Below are 22,101 nucleotides of genomic sequence, written 5' to 3'. Positions count from 1 at the left end.
GAACAAAAGACGAAGAAACAAAACAAAAGACGAAGAAAAGACGTACTAATATCTTATAAAAAAAAGAAGAAGAAAAGACGAACAAAAGACGAAGAAACAAAACAAAAGACGAAGAAAAGACGTACTAATATCTTATAAAAAAAAAGAAGAAGAAAAGACGAACAAAAGACGAACAAACAAAACAAAAGACGAAGAAAAGACGTACTAATATCTTATAAAAAAAAAGAAGAAGAAAAGACGAACAAAAGACGAAGAAACAAAACAAAAGACGAAGAAAAGACGTACTAATATCTTATAAAAAAAAGAAGAAGAAAAGACGAACAAAAGACCAAGAAACAAAACAAAAGACGAAGAAAAGAAGTAATAATATCTTATAAAAAAAAAGAAGAAGAAAAGACGAACAAAAGACGAAGAAAAGACGTACTAATATCTTATAAAAAAAAAGAAGAAGAAAAGACGAACAAAGAAATGAGAAAAGTGAGAAACACGCCTTTCATCAGTTTAGCTAACTAGATTTAGTTAGTTAAGCCGTTAATAGCTTGATTTTTCTGATGGGATTGATATTTCTGCCTTGTTGAGGTTACTTCTTTTAAATTGAAAAAAGTTATTTTTTCCTCGTCATTGCAACAAAAAGCTTCAGTTTTCCTTTCATCGGACCAAGTGCAACCGCGTTCTCTGTCATTGTATGAAACGTTATCCTACTTTTCTTATTACCTTTATTATCTACTTAATATCATTATTATTTTTCATCTTTATTATCTACTTTTCTAATATCTTTCTTATTTTCTATTATTTTATTCTTATTATCTTACATTTGTGGGTTTAACTTTTGTGGATTTTTTGAACAAAAATCATTATCGAGAAAGGGAGAGGGCAAACGAAAACAGTCTTTGAACCAAAAAGAATGATATTTCACAGAATGACAGAAAAAACGTGTACTATTTTACATGTTATGTATAAAAACAATGATGCTTTGTCAAACGCCAAAAAATAAATGTGGCAACCTATAATGTTGGCTAAAAAAGTGATACTTACAGCGCTATCTTTCATGATAATCCGTTTATGAGACGTTAGCAGCGCCTCCAGTGGTTGGACAACTCTTCTCAGGTACGTTTCATCTTTATGGTGATCAAAAATATACTGTGCATCCATTATATCGTGCATTGTCACCATTCCTTCCTTTTCTGATTGAATTCCTTTGAAAATGAATTTTTTTTTTAACTGCTGCTGATATGTAAAAAAGTTCAAGATTTAAAACTTTACTGGAATGATGTGGAACTTCTCCTTCTTTTGGTTCTTTCTTAAAGCAGCTACTGAATATAAATCTTTGTTTATACAAACAAACAATTTATGCAATATAAGATAATATTCCTAGAGAGGGGAAATTCAACATATCCTTTTCCCATAATTTGCCATGTTTGGAGAAGAAGAGCGCGAAACAAAACTAGCACAAAAGTACAAATATAACGGAAATGAAAAGACAGAAAGTAGCAAATCAAGCCAAACGACTTATTAAAAAAAACGCATTATGAAAAGTAAACATTAAATGTTGCAAAAATATAAGTTCCCTTTGATTGTTATTTGTTTTTTGAAATAACCTATAAATAAATCTTTTCATGTTAACTCAATTCTAACGCATTTTATAGATTCCAAAAAATTTCATTAATTCTAGCAATACGTTTTATTTATTTCTACATTTTGCACATTATTTAATATGAAGATTTACAATTCTTTCTTGTCGTTTTTATTGAAATGAACTCTGAATGTGAATCCAAGTTTAAAAAAAAGCCAAGTAACTATTTCGGAATATTTAATAAAATAAAAACATTTCCAGAGGTTTCTGCGGATTGAATTCGGTGCATTTTGCATTGCAACTATCTTGAACAACATATTGATGTTGAGAATCAAACCAGCTAATGTTAGTTAGCTCTGATTTTTTTTTTAATTTGCGAAATAGGTCACCTCATCTTAATACAACTTCCCTTCTAGAAACATCTGAGGTTTTAGCTATCTTATGGTTTACCGAATCAATTTTTAGACGCTTCAACAGGAGTGATGAGTTCAATAGTCATTTTTTCAAAGGTAAAAAGACGGTATTCGATGTTAACAGTTGACAGGGGCGTATCCATGATGTAGCTTTGGGAAAATGTGCCCTCCTCCCAGAATATAAAAAGTTGCGTATTTACAGGGGTGACGGATGAAAAACACTAAGGAGGAAGTTCAAGTTTCATTGGTACACCCCCAAACTCAATTCTGTATCCAACCCTGTCAGCTGATATTGCAGTCGCACCTAGAGCTTCATCCTGCTTCTCAGCACATCGGCACATCAGCAAATAATATTAAAAAAATATATTGAAAAAGTATGTTAAAGAAAGATAAATATTAAATTTATATATTATCAAAATTAAATATTAAAAGAAGTGCTGTCAAGGAAGCGATTATTTTGTGATTACTTATTGATTAAGATTTCATAGATATAATAGAACTTGCTGGGAATGTACGATTTCGTGAACTGCCAATGTAACTTCAGCTCCCCTCTCCTTCATCACAGAATAGGCTTTTTTCTTGAAATTTAAATAAACCAAACTGCTGCTCTACTTGAAAAGCAGTTGAGATGCAAAACAAAAATTTTACTCGGGATCAGGAAAATCAAAGAAGATAATGTTTATCCGAGACAAGAAAAAATATTCTAAGAAATGAGTAAATTCTAGAAATAGGACGATGATTGATAAAGTAATATATACTAAGATATCGGCTATATTACCGTATTCACCAAAGGATGTAGCCAAACTGAGTTATTTAAACGACACGGTAGGTGGCATGACTTATTAGCTCTATGGACATGTATCATCTGACATATCTTTTATTTACCCATAAAAATGAAAAAAAAAAATAAAAAAAAATCCAGAGGGTACTGCTTTTGCAATGTATTTTTTAGAATGCCCATTTGTATGAAATACCGAAATATTAAAAAAATTTCTCCTTTCTATGTGCCCCCTTATGTGGCTGCAACCCTTTATTTACAGTTAAGGGTTGTTTGGCTATAAGGAGTGTTTGTCAATAATTTTGCAGCTGCAAAAGTTTGTTTACGTTTTTTCTTCTTTTTGTTTTGTACTATCTTTCTGGTGCTTAACATTAACTTCCTCTATCCTTTTTTTTTTTATTTCCGTTTACTTTTTGTCATGCTGATGTGTTGAATCCTCATGTTTGTTACCCCCAACAATTACTAGCTCAGCTCTCCGTTGAGTGTGAATCATTTTTTTGTATTGTTGTTTATTGTGTTATTGTTTTCTTGCTCCTCCATTCTCCAGTTCTATTCATACCTAAAACCAGGGATTTTATTTTGGTCGTTACAAGAATATTTAGATGAAAAGCTCTGCGCAAAGTTTGTGGACAGTGTTGCCATGGCGAACCGTGAAATAAAACAAAAATAAGCAGAAACTAATACCGCAAATTTGGCAATACTTTTCGCTTGTAAAAATTCAAAGATAAGCAATCTTTTGATCCCCAGAATTCTATTTCCTGGTTATGCAATTGCCGTGGACTGGATGAATACCCTCAAGGTAAGCTCTTATCTTTCAATAAATGCTTTTGCGACATTAAATATGCGTCAAAACTATATATTGTGCTATTTACCCAATTTCAGGCCTCCCATTAGATTTTTTGTAAGAAATATGAACTTTATGAACTTTTGACCACAAAAATATGAACTTTTGATTGCGCTTTTTATGAACCAATTATGAACCTACATTTACGATATGTGCACCTCAGAAACTGTCCGTGGACACAAAAAGCAGCAGTTGGTGTTGTTTTTTCATGAGTGTTTCAATACAACAGTACAGAACACACCACTACAAAATACTCCACTCTACTTGTTTCTTTTGGTAAAATATGCCGAAATTAAGGGCAACTTTCGTTTGTTTACCCTGCTCTGTATCAGATCAACCTCTCTGGCTGCTTTATCTTCTTCGCGCATCTAAATCTACCTTCTTAACAGCTTAAAGCCTAGATCTCCTACTTTCTACAAAGTCTTTGGTATCAATGGCTTTTTTTTCAGGTTCTCATTAGCTTCCTGAAGAAGCGTTTCTGCTACTTGTCTCTTCTCCTTTTCAACTGACTTCTTCTCAGTCAAATCTTTTTCCGGGTATTCAATGATCTTCTTCCCACATAACATCCTCTTTTTTCCTCTTCTTCTTTCCTTTTGGACTCCTCTTCAGCCTGCATAGATGGCTCAGTTTCCGGGTACAGTTTATAGCTCTGACACGCATTTCGCCCCAAATTCAACAGCTCTATGGTAATAGGGACTACCTCGGGCCTGTTCTCAAACTTCTTTAAAGCGTCAGAGACTATCAGTCTAGAATTGAGCATTTTCACTTTCATCAATGAATTTTCCTCGAGCATGATCCATCCTGACCGGGAAAAATCACGTTCAACATCAGCGTTCCCATGCGAATGCAGAGAGCTACTTTTAATAATTTCTTAGACCACACTGCTTTTCCATTAAAAACAAAAAAATTTTTAAACAAGAAAAACGGGTTTTAATTTTATATAAAGCAGTGAAATACAAAACAATTAATTATGCAAAAAACCTCCGAATATTTCGGCCCCACATCCGGGAGCCTTTCTCAACGAAAAAAAAATAAAATAAATAAATAAAATAAAAAAACTTAACTTACATCACAATAAAACATACTAAACACATAAAGAGAAAGAAAAAAAAAACATATAGAAGTAAATAAGTAATATACAAAACTCACATATTAAATAAACACTTCTATGCATTTTTTCTTTTTTTCTTTCTCTTTATGTGTTTAGTATGTTTTATTGTGATGTAAGTTAAGTTTTTTTATTTTATTTATTTATTTTATTTTTTTCCGTTGAGAAAGGCTCCCGGATGTGGGGCCGAAATATTCGGAGCTTTTGTGCATAATTAATTGTTTTGTATTTCACTGCTTTATAGAAAATTAAAACCCGTTTTTCTTGTTTAAAAATTTTTTTGTTTTTGAGAGCTACTTTTACTATCTTTGAAGCAAATGGATATTCTGTCTGTCCTTGATAGTTTTTCAGACTAAAACCGAGTTCCATAAAACATCAATCGTCGATGAAGTCATGTTCTTAGGCAAGCTCGGTTCCAGCTGGAACAAGTTCCATTCATCACTGGCAGCTTCAGTATTCACAAGGAAAGGCATAAACCCAACGATTTTCACAAAGTCGCTTGTTCTTGTCTCCAAATTTGAATCATCCAGCCGCAGGCACTGGAAATGCTGAAGGGCACTTTGACTTAGTGATTTCTCTTCAATATGGCGGCAAGCGGCCAGGTAAGCAGTTCTGGCACTACTCCTGAAGTTCAGAGCATCAACTTGTTGTACCTTCGACAGGTATTTTTCCACGACGTCATCGCATGCTATTTTATCGGATGGAAGAAAATCCCCGCTTGAATGGGAGAGCTCAGAAATTTTTTTTTTTCTTCTGAATATCAGTCAAAGCACTTTGCTTGACAGAACTGCTGGTGGTCATCATTACTTGTCGACGCATTTCGTCATACAGAATGTGGATAGGTAGTTCTTTACGTTGAAACAAGTCTATGAACTGAGCAAATAGGTTTCCGAAAAATATGACAGAGAACTAATGCTTTGGTTGTGGTACACTCGAGACTGCTAGATATCTCTCGGTATCCGCTGGACTTCATCGTTTCTGGTCTTTTCTGAGGGATGAATTTCAGTAAATACTCACTGAAAGCACCCCATTGCTCATCAAGTCTCTCAGCTGAAACAAGGTTTAGCCAACGAAACAAGGGTGAGCCATCAACTTGGCACATGTTTCAGAAAACGACGTGGAGAAGCTCCACATCTTCACAAAACATGCAGTGTTACAGTTTGAAACGTTTTAAATAAAACTCTTGCACAGTTGCTTCGATTGTCCTTTACAAGGAAAAAGATGACAATAGCAAGTGGTTTCCATCTGATGGCAAGAAAAATATGAACTATATGAACCTTTTTTTCTAAATCATGAACCATTTACGAACTTAGGTTAAAAATACGAACTTTTTTCATAATTATGAACCCAATGGGAGGCCTGCAATTTAAAATTAATGCTTTATATAAGAAAAGTAAGGAAAGTGATATAGTAGAATGAGAAGAAAATAAGAATTCTATTGATATATCCTTATTTTAAACATTTAATGTTGAAGTTATAAACACTAAACTGGTAGAATTAACAAAATTGGATAATTGGTTTTTCTAAGATGTAATTGTAGGTAAGACGAGTAACTAATAATTTGAAGTGTTAGAAATTGTATTATTTTAGCAATAACCATATTAATGTCTTAGATTTTTAGATATCCAATGATAGATCCTTCTCAATTCCTAGTTGGTACCAAGATGCTAAGGATAAATCATTACCTAATTCTATTCATTAAATCACAAGTGTTTTGTATGCAGTTTACTGTCAATTACTAGGAGTGTTTTTCTTTTGCTATAACAATCAGAAAGTTACACTTTCGAGAGCTTCATGACGATATGTTTATTTTGCTCATTTTCTGCTGATTTCACACACACGTTCCTTATTTTCAAACTTGTTTCAAGTTTACTGCCAATTAATAGGAGTGTTTTTCTTTTTCTATAACAATCAGGAAAGCTAAACTTTCGAGAGCTTCATACTATATGTTTTTTTGCTCATTTTCTGCTGATTTCTTACACACGTTTCTTATTTTCAGATTTGGCACCCACTAAGAACTAAAACTGCATAACGTCAAATGGAGGTATTTTGCATACAAAATTAAGTTCCCGGCTTTCGATAATTTTTCAAGCTGTATACGGTTTCGAGTTTCCGCTTGACCAATTAAAAAAAAAAAAAAAAAAAAAAAAAAAAAAAAAAAAAAAAAAAAAAATCTTAGTACTTTTTTTTTATCAAAAATTCCAATTAGATTCATTCATATGAATTCCAGATGGTAATTCAAATTCAACCAAAAAAATAAGAATTGACAATTTAGGGACATATAGTGTTTTAACAATCTCCCCTGAAAAGAAAACTCATCCCCTCCTTTCACGTGGTTCCAGTTTGTTGATAGATGTTGCTTTTCTCAATACATGGCCGCACATAATGGTTTCTGAGCAAAGAATACTCACAAATACCCAGTATTTGACAACAGAAACTGTTATCTCGTGGATATGTTAACCATCATAAAATTTACTGAAAGTTCCATTTTTTTTTTGGTTTAGAAAAATAGGTCACAAATGTTTCTCATTGGGAAAAATTCAATTTCCAAGAGAGAAAAAGAAGTGCATTTCCTTCCAACCTAGGTATTTGTTTAGCTCTGAAGAGAAGGAGGGGGGATTAGTTATCGCATACACACCTGAACGAACTCTTCTTAGCTCTTGCATATGGCCACCAACACCAAGATGGAGTCCAAGATGAACACACATTGTCCTGACATATGTTCCAGCTTCACAACTAGTCCAAAAAATACCTTAAATTAAATATTCAAAATCAATATATTACTACTCATTATTTGAAGAAGGGGCAACAAATTATAGGCATGAATATTAATAGTTAAAACCATAGGCATATTTATAGCTTAGTCTAATTTGAAACGGTTCGGCTATTTGCCTAATTCAAGGCCTTGCCTCTCTTGTCTTACTGTTATATTATTTATATTCTGGAACAGTGTGAAAAGTGAAACGAAAAGCTATTACCTGCTTTTCATTCATTCTGAATAGATGTTTAATGTTATTGAACAAGATACTTAAATACACTTTAGGAAGATAGTGAATGCTGCATACGCGCAGAAATTGAGGAAGCGCGTTTCTTCAAGATAATATCAGGAGTCAATAAGGTTGTGCTCTGTCAACACCATAAATGACAAAGCGGAGAAAGTGGGACTTGCACTGAATGTTAATATGGCAAAGAGCATGGCCACATCTCTGTGTCATATTAACATGACAAAGATGTCATGTTAATATTGACATCATTGTCAATATTAACCATCTTTGGCAATATTAGCATTGACTTATCAGTAAGCATACAAAATTTGAAAATGGCTAAAATTTAATTCAATTTATTGAAATAAAAAAAGATGAAACATAACACCAATAATAATAAGGATCCTGGAAGCGAACTTGTTGAGGACCATAACAACAAAAAATTGAAAATGAACAAGAGAAAAAAAAGAAAAAACAGAAAAAAGAGAAAACACGGGTAAATTAAAGAAAATGGATTAAAAATTTAGAGATTTATAATATCAAAGTTTAGTAACATTGTTATACAGCGTGCGAAAACTTGTGGATAGCTCGATACTGGAGGGTATTATATTCCATTGAAGTATAGATTTATAAATGGGGGATCGCTGGGCGGAGCTACAGACACACTTGGGGACAACAAAGGAACGGTTGGATGAACGGAGACATAGGCCTTCAGAATTATTGCAATTAAAATAAGATAACAATTGAGGAGGAAGGTTTTTATGGTAAGCGGAGTATGCAAGGGATAAATTTCCCTTGCGTACCCCGCTTCACGGCGTTTCAGATCACGTTTATTCAGATCACGGCGTTTCCAGGAATGCTTAAAGGCTTTCCTCTTCGAAAAAAATACGAAGAAAAACCGTGTATTGGGCATACGCAATTCCTCCTCAATATATTAGTTTTATTAACATTTTAGACCTTACTACATACCCTGTCCCTGTTCTAAAAATTTTCGGGGGAAACCAAAAAACATTTTTTTTTTTTAGCTATAAAAACCTTTTCTAGACAGTCAAGAATTATCTAAAAAATTTAAACCAGAATAGATGCTAGCCTAGAAAAAAGTGATGGTAATACAGGCATGGGTATCCTCTTCAACACCTCGTTCTCTAGAATAATAAATAAAATTATTATTCTTCATGGGATTATTGAAAGTAAGAAAAATACAAAACATATTTTATTACACATACTCTTCTTTTTCATCTTAGAGCACGTCAGCTTTTAAGGTTCTACATCCTCAGACTTATTTATTAGTACAATATTGGGTACTTGTATGATATACCCAGTGGGTATGAGCATACCCAGTACCTAATATTCTTCTAATATGTTTCTCTGACGCTCAATCCTAATAGAGACAGGAGAGTCAGAAAAGCCTGAGAATCTTACCTGAGAACCACAGAGGTGTCTTTCAAACCTGAGCAGGAGGATATTATGGCTGCAGCTCAGTTCTAAGATGCACAGTCTGGTGGAGCTTCATAGACGCTAAGTGTGGAAGTATGCATACAATTTTCGGGTGTGTGTGTGTGCGTGTGGGGGGGGGGTAATCTTCTACGGGGAGGATGTTCCACGGGTCGAATCTTCTGTGGGAAGGAAATTTTCCGGGTGGTGAACTTCTCAGGAGAAATTTGACAAAATTCCTATACGATATTCTTTTTATTTGTCATACTTTCACGCGTGGAGATGTTTAGGTTAATTTCCCAGGATAGGTCTTCACTGGGATTGAATTGTGTACAGAATCTATCTGTGGGGAGGAGTGATTTTTCCGTGGACGTGGAGCCAGATTTCCTGGCATTATTAAAAAAAAAAAGATCAGAAACTAAATTAAACAAAAACATTTTTTCAACAGAAAGTAAGTAGCAACAAATAAAACTTAAAACGAGCACAAATTATTACGTATATGAAAGGGATTGCCCCCTTTTCAACACCTTGCTCTTTACGATAAAGTTTCAATTTTGTCCCAATTCTTTAAGAACAACAAAGGTCGTTTAATTAGAACATTAAGAAGCGTATTTAGAAGTACTAAAAAAAATGAGTGTAAAGAACGAGGCGTTGAAGAGGGGGCAACCCCCTCATATATGTAACAATAATAGTTTAAGACGATCCCAAAAACTGCATGTTCAACGTTCATTTTGAAAGGACAATTCTGCTTAACATTTTTAGAAAAACGCTAACAGTAGGCAGATTATATGGAAGGTTTAGAAAACTGAAGAGGGACTAAAAAAAAAAAAAAAAAAAAAAAAAAAAAAAAAAAAAAAAAAACAAACAAACAAGGACTTACCCATATTTTTATCTTGATCATACTCTTTTAAATTGCACTGATAAACTGTCCGGATACGGAGCTGCCGTTTAACAGCAGATATTAAAGGCGGGCGTTGAAACTGTGCTCCCTTTAGTTTTTCTATACCTTGATTCAACTGAAAAAAAAGATGAAAATAATCAAATGTCCAATAAATTGTTAACATAAATACAGACCTCTGCTCTACTGTTTTTATTTCGTTAGACAAAACCATAAAAAAAATAAAAAATAAATAGAGAACAGACAGAAAGCCTTGAATAACACAAGGTAACAAAAACAAAGCTAAAAATAATCGTGATCGAGCAAACTAGAAAACCGAAAACAAAAGCCACCTTCACACTAAAATTTCCTAAAGTTCCTGGGTCAAGGGACCTGCCCCCCAGCCCCCCAAAAAATGCAAATACTTAGTTTGCCCAACAAATATTGAATACAGATAACTTCGATACTTTAGGAATTGTCGAGTTGAATGTAGGCTGAGTTGAACTAGGTTGCGATAAATAAGGTTGATTTGAAAAAAGCCCAAGAGTTGGGTTGAATTAAATGAGAGTGAAGTTGAATGGTGGTTTAAATCCACATGAGTTGAGTTGCATGGGGTTAAGTTGCGTCGCTACTTTTTCCTCCTAGAGGCATGCGTTGTTTTGATAGTAATTTGATATAATAGGCTTAATGAGTTCAGTGACCTGTAAGGCAATAAGAAGAATAGTAAAATCGAAAAGCGTTAAGTGCGCTTATTATCACTAAATTCACTCTTTACGCCCTGGTTTACACTACTGCGTTTTCACCAAAAATAGTTGTTGTAGCCTGGTTCATCTGCTCTAGCGTTATGACAGGTTGCTTTCACTTCACACTTTAAAATACATGCAGCAAGGAGCCTAGTTATGAACTTTAAATGCAGGCTTGTACTGATATTAATTAAAAAAAGACTTTTTCCAAAAAATAAGTTTTTCAAAGAAAAGTAAAGAACTCCATTAAACAAAAAACGAGCAAAAATAAAATCAAATAATCTACGAAGCGTGAAACTACCACGAATCAGCATCGATAAATAAATGAAACACAAAACGAACAGAAATTATAATAAATAACCGAGTAAAACTCAAAACGAGCAGAAATTAACATAAGTTGGGCTCAAAACCACTTTGCCCTCTCAAGACCAGAACATAATTTGTACTTTACTAAAAAAAATCCAAATGAATGTGCAATGTCAGTTTAATATGCATATACTGATATTTAGTAATCAAAATGTTAATATTATTGGATTTATTAAAGTTATAAGAGTAAAAAACATTTATATTTTTGTCAATAAAGTGCAAATTATGTTCTGGCCTTGGGAAGGCAAAGGGGTTTTGCGCCCAACTTATGTTAATTTCTGCTCATTTTGAGTTTGACTCGGTTATTTATTGCAATTTCTGTTCGTTTTGGGTTTCATTTATTTTAATTGCTTATTTGCAGTAGTTTCACACTTTGTAGATTACATGATTTTATTTTTGCTCATTTTTTGTTTAATGGAGTTCTTTACTTGTCTTAACGCCATTTGGATATAAAACGCCTTTTACGCCATTTGGATATAAAAACAGCAAACAAAGGCTCCGCTTCCAAATGGTTTTACACAGTCATATGTTTTTTTTCTATGTTTTAACGGACGTAGGGGTCCAATTTGGTAAAATTGGACCAGTTTTGCACTTTTGCTTCATCCATGAGCTGTTTTGCGCAAAAAAAAAAACGAAAAAAAACACACGTACACAAAAAACGAAAAAAAAGAAGCCCAACTAAAAATTGCTCAAACTGCGGGAAACCTGGTCACGGGCCTTCAAGCTTAAAGTGAGAAGTTTCATGTCAAAACAGGCTGATTCAAAGTAGTAGCAACATCAGTGTGACTGTACAAATGTGTTGGTTTTTTCCCTTTTTTTGTTCTCTCCTTTTACTCCTTTTACGTCTTTTGCAATTTGTTCTTAATCTTGTTTTTCTGTAATTGAGTTTTCTTTGGATATTTTGTTGTTATTTTTTTCTTTTCTTTACAACATTTTGTATGTTTAATAATGGGTAATAAAATAATAATAATAATAATAATAAGGCATTTCAAAGTTGTAACTACAATTTTAGACAATAAACTATTGGAGAATATTCAACCCAATTTGCCTATATAATCGTCAATATAATAGAAATGAAGACAGTTTGGAAGACACGAAAAGCTGGCTGAACGTGAGTAGCAAACTCAGCAAATATATATATATATATATATATATATATATATATATATATATATATATATATATATATATATATATATATATATATATATATAAAAACATCACTCCACAAAACATCATAACTTTGTCAACTGTACTACTACTCTCCCCATCTTCTAGGACCATTGGTTCTAAATGACTGAAAAAAACAAACTAATACACACGCATCCAAGGCCGTACCCATGATTTTTTTCGGAAGGGGCTTTGCTCAAAAAAATTTCGGGGGGGGGGGGTTGTGCACAAAAAAAACTAAAAAAATGCATACAAAATTTGCTTATATCCATTTTTGTTACGTTTTACGAGTCAGACAAACATTTCGGGGGGGGGGGTGAAACCCCCTAACCCCCCTCTGGGTACGACCTTGCACGCATCCGTGACCTTTCTCAAAAAAAGAGTAAATCCCGCATTTTTTTTTACATAGGAGTTCTCTGATATGGTAAATCTAATGGTGTAATTTTCAATCACATCGCTTGACTTTTAAGGGATGGTTCCCCCCTTTTTATATTAGACAAATTTTAACTTATTATAGGTTTTTATGGGTAGCATTAAACTAAATGAACTTTTATATTTAGAATAATAATAAAAGCCAATTTTTTTACGATTTAATCGCTATTTTTTTAGTTTTGGTTTTCTATTGGCCCAAGTTGCTCCTTACTTACAGTTTCTTACCACGAGCATAAAGGTTCTTTGTATTTTGCCCTTGTGGCTTTGGATTAAGTTGACCTTTAACACTCACCTGAGCATGGCCAAAGAATATTAATAACTTACAAAGGGGAAAACTTTGTCTCGAAAACTAATCTTGCTATGTATCTATACTCCATTAGTGGCACTGATTGATTTTAATGCATACTACACCTATCTTAGCCGGTTCTGTACTGAAAAAGATCCCCTTTGATCAAGCCTCCTATTGTAAAACAAGCCTTAGTCATCCCTTTATTTATTCTTAGTTTATAGGTTATATCTTCAAGTTTTTTATTTTCTTTGCTTGTTTTGTCCCCCCCCCCCTTTTTATATATCCCTTAAAAAAAATTTTAAATACATAAATTATCTAATTATGTTTTAGCTTTGCCAGTTTTTTACATTTTTTAACTTAATTTGACACTGTATTTTAATTACTTTGACTTATGAATAATTATTCATTCTGTAATTGTTGTTTTGGCATTGTTTGCCAGTTTTTTTTTTAGTTTTCTTGTTTTTTTTATGATTATTTTGCTTGTTTTTTTTTTTTTAGGACTCTGAGATTCGAATTCAGTTCTTCGGAGCTTGTGATAGTAATTTTCGAAAGCAAATACCTTATCTCTCACTTTAAATTTATTTGTTTGAGCTATTCTTCATTCTACCTTTTAGTATAAATAAAATGGTTTAAATAAAATACCTTATTTAAATCATCAACAGCGGAATGCAACTGAAAAACGGCTACGTATTCTTTACCAGCGCCTTGTTGAGATTTCACTAACCTCGTGGCACGATCAATACACACAATTAAACATCCTAAAAATAAAGAGATAAAATTCCGATTTTTTAGCCTTCAGACTTTTTTCTTTTTTTTATAATTATTTCCTCGTTTATTTTTCCTAGAATTGATTAGTGGGTAAACTTTCTTTGATATTTTGAACAAGGTAGTAGAGCGAGGTTGTCACCTGATTCTCTTCAGTCAGTCCCAAGCCTGCAAAAGGAGAAGGGTTGGACAGAGAGCTTGCAACCCGCTCCCGTAAAAACTTAAAATTGCAACTGAAACATAAAAAAAGAGTCATCCCAGAATGAAACCAAAGATGACCATCCAATCATGTAACAACCACATGCTGCACTGACGAAAGATGTCCCTAGTATGTTATACACCAACGAATGACACAGTCGAGAAGTCAAAGAATAACTTCTATGACACCTTACTGGGGCAAGTTGTAATGCAGAAAGCACAACTTTTCAGCATTTACTCCTTTCAGAGATCTTCATTTGTTACGATAAATGTTCCCAACTGTGCTACAAACTCTTTTACCTGGGACAGAAAAGGGCGGACAGCAGAGATAGTTCTGAGCAACTAGTGCCAGTCTCTTGAAACGACTGCTGTTATTTCTGTCCCCACTCTAATGGACAGCTTTTTTCCCTGTCAATGACAGCCTCACCCATGTACCTTTCCAGTTTTTGATCAATATTATCTGCTGACTCTTCTTCCTCACATATTGAAGTTACAAGCTTGTTACCAAAGAGGCAGTCAATCAAACTTGCTGCGCCTCCTCTCCTTGGTTTTGGGTTTTCCTCTGTGCCTTCTTGTAGCCACCTTTTAGCATTACTTAGTACATCTTGATTTATAGGTTTGGCGCTTGTATCTGTAATCCAGGAGACAAACAAGAACAACTTCTCTGGTTGTAGGTTCTTGAACTCACCATAGATTTCGTACATGGCTGCACCAGGTGTGTACTGACAATAAATATATTTTGACTTCATTTGACCCACCTCTGCTGCTCTCTCCACCATGGTCAGCTTAGCTGATGGCTCCGTTCCCAAGGACTGGAAAAGCCAAAACAACCTGAGGAAATATGGCGCCATCTTCTGGATAAGTTGCACATATAAAATACATATAAAAGAAAGACCGATATCCGATGATGACACTGGCCCCTATATCGGCCTGCCCATATATTGGTTGGACCCTACTCCTGTGCTCCAAAGAATAATTAAAAAAAAAAAACACTCACTCATAAATTTTTAAACTTTTTAATAGAATACCAAACAGAAACACTAAGAAAAAGCAGAGCACTGGAAGGGAACATAAACGCAAAGCAATTCCTAAAATACAACAACTTAAGCCTCAAGGAAAAATGTCAACAGCATGTTACAGGACACCTTCTGGTGTTTTTGTGTTGATCACTTTCCTAAATCAGGGACTGACAAAACTGAATCATCAACGTAATAGATCTTGAAGATAAATGTATTTTTTAGATACAATTGGAGGCCCTACAAAAAATTAAGGTATTTGTACAAGCTTGAACAAATTCAAAGCTTCTCTGTAAATGTAAGCCAGTGCCATTCTGGGGAAACGCAGTAGATAATCAGGAATAGTACAGCAGAGATATATTGATCGGGCCCTACTCCTGTGCTCCAAAGAATATAGAAAAAAACTCCCTCATAATTTTTTTTTACTTTTTTAAAAGAATACCTAATAAAAACACTAAGAAAAAATCTCATTTTCATTTATATCAGTTCATTTATATGAACTGACTGAGCTATTCTTATTTAATTGTTTGAAAATTTATATCACCTAATCATTTCTTATTTGAATTACGTCCCATAGCGTAAGAAAAAGCAGCTTCTTTGTGGTTTTAAAAAGGCACAAAAAAGCTTAAGTAAAACATATTAATGCCGCTAAAAGTAATTTAAGGGGGACTGCGTTACCTGTTACTTTGGGGTCTAAAGTTCCAGAGTGGCCAGTCTTCTCACACCTCAATATCCTCTTGATCCAGGCCACAACTTCATGAGAACTAGGATTAGAAGGCTTATCCAAGTTTATATAACCACCATGAATATGATCCTTAATAGGACGGCTTAAAGGTGAAGTCCCAAACGGCAATGGAGTATAATGATTTGTCCGTGCATTCAAATGGTCAAAATTCTTTAAAAAAAAGGAGTTAAGTAAGCAACATACAACGGTTTATGGTTATATCCCATGTAAAATTTGGTATAAAAGAACTAAATCATCTTCAACATTAATCCAATTGTTGCATGATCATACCTGCATATTAAGCAGTATACACAAGGGGTTACACAAAGAAGTTAGAGTAAAGAAATTTTTAAAAATTATGTTTAATAATTAATTATTTTTTATTTCAGTCAATCAACAGCCAGAAAGAACTAGTGGATAAACCACTTTCAAATTTAGAAAAGGTAACACTGAAGTGTAAAATGTCAATCAAAGTGTAGCCTGCAGGATTTCCTATATAAAACCTATAATGACGTAGAGAACACTTTTATTTTTATTATTTTAAATACAACCATAATTGGAGAAGTATTTGGAATAATCAACCCATACCCTCACATAAGACAAAACAAGGACATTTTTGCACCAACTATTGGATTAATCTAAAAAGGCTCCATTACTCTAAAAAATCAACCAATTCCAGCCCTAAGGTATTGGATTATACACACCTCAATTTCATGACATGACTAGTCTTCATGGATTCTATATAATACAATACTGAGAGAATGGTTAAATTGATACCTGAAATAAAGAAGCATATGCGCACATAAAAACCACTCAGAAGTCAATTTAACCATGTTCATAAAAATAGCCCACACAAATAAAAAAAGAAGATTAAATACTGGTTAGAAGTAGAAAATTAATAGTGGTTAGAAATTAGAAAATAATCTGGCAGAATAATGAGCACAATATTTTGCTGTTTGGCTATGAGGGATGTTCTTAAGTACCCTAAAATTGAACTTAGTAAAAGTGGCTTAAGAAAAGAGTTCAAGAGCAACCATGATTTTGCTTTTGTTCATGTAAATTTTATATTTTTAGGATATACCCTTGTGGCTGTATGAAGTTAAGAGTCAATCAAATTAATCAATGCCAAAGCCTAAAAAATTGACCAATTTACATTTGCTTCCGAAAGGTCTCATATAAAAAAACTTCAGAGGAACCAAAAGGATTTTTTGGAGGAGATGTACAATACCTGGCCTAAATATGTAAATATTTGTATTTTTCACAGTAGTCCTCCTGGTAAAGAGAGGAGGGACTTGGATGATGTCTCCTCTGCCCTATTTTTAGGTAGGTAAAAATTCCAGAAAGGTGCAAAATGTTATAGAAGTAATGAAAGGATCTAGGTTGTGGTTTATAGGCCTTTGAGCATGAAAAGAAGTAACATTATTCAATAACCTACATCTGAAAAAGTAATAGAAGTTACTAAAAGTTAGACATCAAAACAAGTACTAATACCTCACTACAGCACCAAGCAACCTGAGGCCAACACAGATGTATGTAGACAGTCAAAAGATTAGAAGCTAATATAGAAATAATGTTACCTTAAGAAGCAAAGGCCAGTCAGAACTAAACGTTTTGGCAGGCATCTCTGAGGGTTTGATCATGAATTCATCATTGGCGCCCTCCATTGCAGAACTCTTTTTTGACTTCTTCTTCTCCTTAACAGGAGACCCAAGAATTTCTATATAAAAAATTGCATTTATTTATTTTTTCAAATCTGACAGTGAAGTTTTTTCTATCAAAGAAATTTCTATGCTGAGGAGACAATATCTTTTTGTTCAAGAAAAGCTCCACTAATTGAAGAGGAGAGAAACAGGATTTTCTTCCTGAAAAAGCAATCTTTTCCCTTTCATTTTTGGCATTGCTAAAAAATGTTCTTTTAATTTTGCTGAAATAACAATACTAAAGAAAGTAGGCTAGAGTCCAAAAAGTCATATATTTTTGCTAAGGTTACTTACAGAACACAAAATGAGAAAAAAACACCTTTGATTCTCCATTTGGTTTTCCCTGAACAAAATTTTTAATTTATTTTGGGTTGGTTGTAATTGACACAACTTTTTTATGTTAAGAAAATAAATATTTGTAAGGTTTTTTTTTTAAATTTTGACAATTTAGATTTTGGCTAGCTATTTATATTTTAGACAAAATTATGTGCAATTTTTAATAATAGCTTTATAATACAATTTTGGATGAAGCCAACTGGGAGGGGAGGGGGGTATAATTCAAATGTATTGGAAATATACACAAATTTTAGCCATATATAGGGCTGAAGCCTTGCTAACCCACATGTTTCTACCAACTTGAATATCAACTGTTTTACCATAACAACCTATGTTATTATGTTTTGCTGAATCTACTTGTCTATTTAAATAAATCCACTTGTCCCTGGCACAGAAATTTTAGGGGAACAAAATTTCAAATAAAAATCTAACATTTACAATCATTTTGAAACTTTATTAAAATGGATTAGAAGGTACAGTTAGCAGTAGTCACTAATCAAGATTTTGTCCCATATGTAAGAGAGGCCAGAAGCACCACTGTCTACAATACCATGGTCTTCAGACTGAAGTTTTTAGTATTTCTAAAAAAGTCTCTTATCTAAATTAAATAGTCATTGTGTTTCAGGAGTTGTTCTTAAGAGATTTGGACAAATTGCCAAATTGTTGTTCAAAGAGCAAGGTATTGAGAAGGAGGGGGGGGGGTGAAATTTCATCATATATGGAATAATTTGTGTTTGTTTCAAGTTTTAACAATGATCCTTACTTTCAGTTGAACTTTCTTGTATTCAATCTTTCATTTTAATATCTTGTACAAGCTCTACATGTTACAGCAAGACAGCCCAACTGATTCTAAATACTTGTAGTTTGACCACATAAAGTGAAAAAGTTTATAATAAAAAAGACAGGATGATCACTTAATGTATCTTGTCACCTTGAGAGTCAAAAGTGACTGGAAGGCAACTAGACCCTCCCCTATACCATTTTTTCCAACCTGCTTCTCCTAGATACAGCCTTGAAGGCAAGTATTCAAGCAGGGGGGGACTATAAGCCTTGGGTTAGGGACTTTTTTCAGCTGCAGAGGGGGCAATTCTAAAAAAAATTCTCTTGAGATAATTCATACTCTAAATTTGTTTCTGAAGTTGTTATTATTCTAGCTCAAAGCACTTTGGATATATCCTATAGGCATTCAACTAGAATTACAGAAATTTTTATTTTTGGTTTATTTGGGGACGGGGGGGGGGATGGGCAATTCAAAACATCATTCCAGAGCACAATCTAGACTCTAAACTCAATACTGATGATTTCATTGATTCCAGTACCTCCATTTCAGTTTTTATTACTTAAAACCAGCTCTTAATCACCAACTTCAACTTTTAACCTTGTTTATAGTACTTATATCCATTAACTAACTCTTGTGATAACAGCCACCAACTTAGTGGCTGTTGTTACATCCCTAATAATGCAGTTGAGATCTTGTATGTAGTCAGTGCCCTTAAACAGTTAGATAATTCAGAGCTATTGGCAAGTTTCATTGTTTGATAATGTCAAACTGGGTTTTAGTATAGCTGATGCTACACCAGATATTGACTAAACATGTGGCTGTTATTTCAAAAGTTAGTTAATGAATATGAGAACTATAAACAAGGTTAAAAGTTGAAATTTTTAAGGCAAGCACAGATTTATATTTTTAACAGCGATATAGGACCATAGGCTATTTGAGAAAAAAATAAGCAGTAAAGTGAAATAATCTGTATTATATTGAGGGGGAAGACAGGCAGAATTAGGGACATTAAAGTTGGCAGTATGTTTTGGTAAATAGACTATGTGGGTGGGGGGAGGGGCTGACAAGGAATTTTGAAGCCTGCAATAAAACAATTAAAATGAACATAGCCTAAAATTAGCAATATTTATTTTTCTTTTATCAAGAATTATCCCTCTGGAGAGTTGCTATTCTTTAGTTTTACCATGTAAAGTAAAATGAAGCACTTCAAGGAATGATACAAGTAGCAAAAGTCCAGTAGCATAATTTCGTCAAAATCCTGGGGGGGGGGGGGCAAAGTTGGAGCAAATTTTACCAAATCAAGTAAAACAACAGCAAAAACAAAAAAAAAGCCATTTGGTACCATAAAAGGGTAAAATTCTAGTTTAGCTACTTTTTGCTATCTTGGAAAGGGGTTAGGCTAGGTTAGAAGAATGAAACTTTTAGGGACAGGTCTACAGATTTAAGTATGTCCTGGGAAGGTATTTTGAAGTACCTGCCTCCACTCCTTCTCCCTATAGAGGGCAGTGACCTTTAAAAATCTTTGTGCTATGAAAGTGAAACTTTGTACAACATATCTTCTACCTAAATAAAGTACAAGAAAACTGTTTTCAGCTTCACAACTTAGCTTAATCTCAATTTATGAGGTTTCAAAGATCTGCAAATACATTTCATAAATTTAGAAAAAAAACCCATTGATATGGCTTAAAGTTCTACTCAAATAACAAGAATTGCATTTTCAGAACTAAAAACAGAGAAAAAGAAAGCTATAACTGAAAAATGAGGTAAAATGTTGTTTTGTCAAAATTTCACCTGTCAAGTAGGCAAATTTCTAAGAATGTTAACATGGAAGCTTGGCAATACCTCCCCAGAGTATGTTTTTGGCCCTGGATTCATTACTGTAAGTTTTATTTTCCTGACTAGCCTAACCCCTTTTGAAGATAGCAAAAAGTAGCTAAACTATAATTTCACCCTACAAAAGTACTTTATTGTATTATAAACATAAATATATAATATGTTGTTTGTTTGAAGAGCTCCTGGGCAAGCTGCCCATTGTGCATGTCTCCATGATTTTGTCAGAGCCCTTAGGGATGAAAGGTATCCCATGTCAAAATTCAGCTGTCCAGCTGTTGTTCTGTCATGACCAAGGGTAAAATAATTTAAAAAGCCATCTGGCTTTTGTCACTGTGGTTAAGGAGGGGTTTTGAAGAATCTCAAGGCAAAAACCAATAAATCAATGTCAAGCTGTATTCAACTCTGTCCAATGATGTCACATTTGAGCCTCCATATTTACAATCCAAACACAACTGGCTGATATGGCAATTTAAACTAATGAGCTTGGCTTGCAATACTCATACTCATACATATAGCTTACATATCACTAATTTACATGTAAAATATTAAAATAATGTGCAATAATATTAATATATATAATTATTAATACAAATTATTACCTTAAAATTACCTTAAATCACATTGTCCAGCAAAATAAGGAACGATCCTGTAGAGTCGCTGGTCAGTGATGATGGGGAGTCACTGGTTCGGCGGCGTCCCACTCTGTTTTCCATGGTTTGGTGGACCAATTCTTATCAATGGCGATCTTAAATGCATTGACAGAGGGAGCAGTGACAGCTGCATTGGGAAGACTGTTCCAGGGGCCCACCACTCTATTGGAGAAGTAGTGGTAGTAGAGTCTGCTGTGAGCTCTTCCTGAGCAGCTCCTTACTATGCCCTCTTGTCCTGAATGATTCGTCAAGTTGTAAAGGACTCTGAGAAGAGGAATCAGCATGCAGTAGCTTGTAAGCCATAATGACATCGCCCCTCTGCCATCTGTAGACAAGTGTTGGGAGCTGTAGTTTGTTCAGGCAAGATGGATAGTTAAGGTTCTTGCATCCATCAACAGCTTTGGTTGTGCGTGTTTGAACAGACTCCATTTTCTGTTGGTCAACCTTATTCAGGGGTGTGGCAACATACATCCCAAATTCCAGCAATGGTTGCACAAGACCCTTGTACAACTTTGTCATGACTTTAGATGATCTGCTACCTACTGTACGCTTAATTATTCTGAGGGTCTGAGATGCTTTGGCAACTGCTGTTGTGTGTGTTTGTTGAATTTTAATTCTTCATTGACGACTATTCCCAAATCTCTTTCAGCTACCGAGGAACCAATCGATTGTCTAGAGCCATCCCCCCCACTCATATGGTACTGCCACTTCTCATTCTTTTTCCCGAAATATACTGCCTTGCACTTCTGGATGTTAAACTCAAGCTTCCATTGGCGGGTCCAAAGGGAAAGTGCATCCAGGTCTTCCTGTATGGTGGCTCTAGTCACTGACGACTCCGAGGGCCCAATAAGCTTTGAATCATCAGCATAGAAGCTCATCTTATTTCTTACAGCCCGTGGAGCATCATTAAGTTAAATATTGAAAAGGGTTGGGCCCAAGATCATTCCCTGGGGCATGCCACTATCAACTCCAGCAACTTCTGAGAAAAACTCTTGCCCATTATCCCCAAACACTCTAACTCTCTGCTTTCTTCCTGAGAGGAACTGCATAACCCATTCAACAACCTCCACATGTATCCCGGGATCAA

At 34.2% G+C, this 22,101-nt stretch overlaps 1 protein-coding gene across 1 annotated transcript in view; it reads right to left on the bottom strand.

Moving 5' to 3' along the window:
* Nop60B (dyskerin pseudouridine synthase 1 Nop60B) overlaps positions 1 to 22,101 on the bottom strand; it is a 47,539-nt gene that overhangs the window by 20,871 nt on the left and 4,567 nt on the right. Inside the window, exons 2-7 of the mRNA XM_089090034.1 lie at positions 17,292 to 17,431; positions 15,669 to 15,885; positions 13,654 to 13,769; positions 10,015 to 10,150; positions 7,355 to 7,468; positions 1,036 to 1,196 (exon numbers count right to left, since the gene is read on the bottom strand). Of these exons, the coding sequence (XP_088946160.1) occupies positions 1,036 to 1,196; positions 7,355 to 7,468; positions 10,015 to 10,150; positions 13,654 to 13,769; positions 15,669 to 15,885; positions 17,292 to 17,431 (884 nt within the window). The remainder of the gene's footprint in view (positions 1 to 1,035; positions 1,197 to 7,354; positions 7,469 to 10,014; positions 10,151 to 13,653; positions 13,770 to 15,668; positions 15,886 to 17,291; positions 17,432 to 22,101) is intronic.

This window comes from Artemia sp. Qi Xiang Cuo, chromosome 6 (genome assembly GCF_049724085.1).
Source record: "Artemia sp. Qi Xiang Cuo chromosome 6, ASM4972408v1, whole genome shotgun sequence".
Classification (NCBI taxonomy): Eukaryota; Metazoa; Arthropoda; class Branchiopoda; order Anostraca; family Artemiidae; genus Artemia; species Artemia sp. Qi Xiang Cuo.
This window is presented reverse-complemented; position numbering and strand designations above follow the sequence as displayed.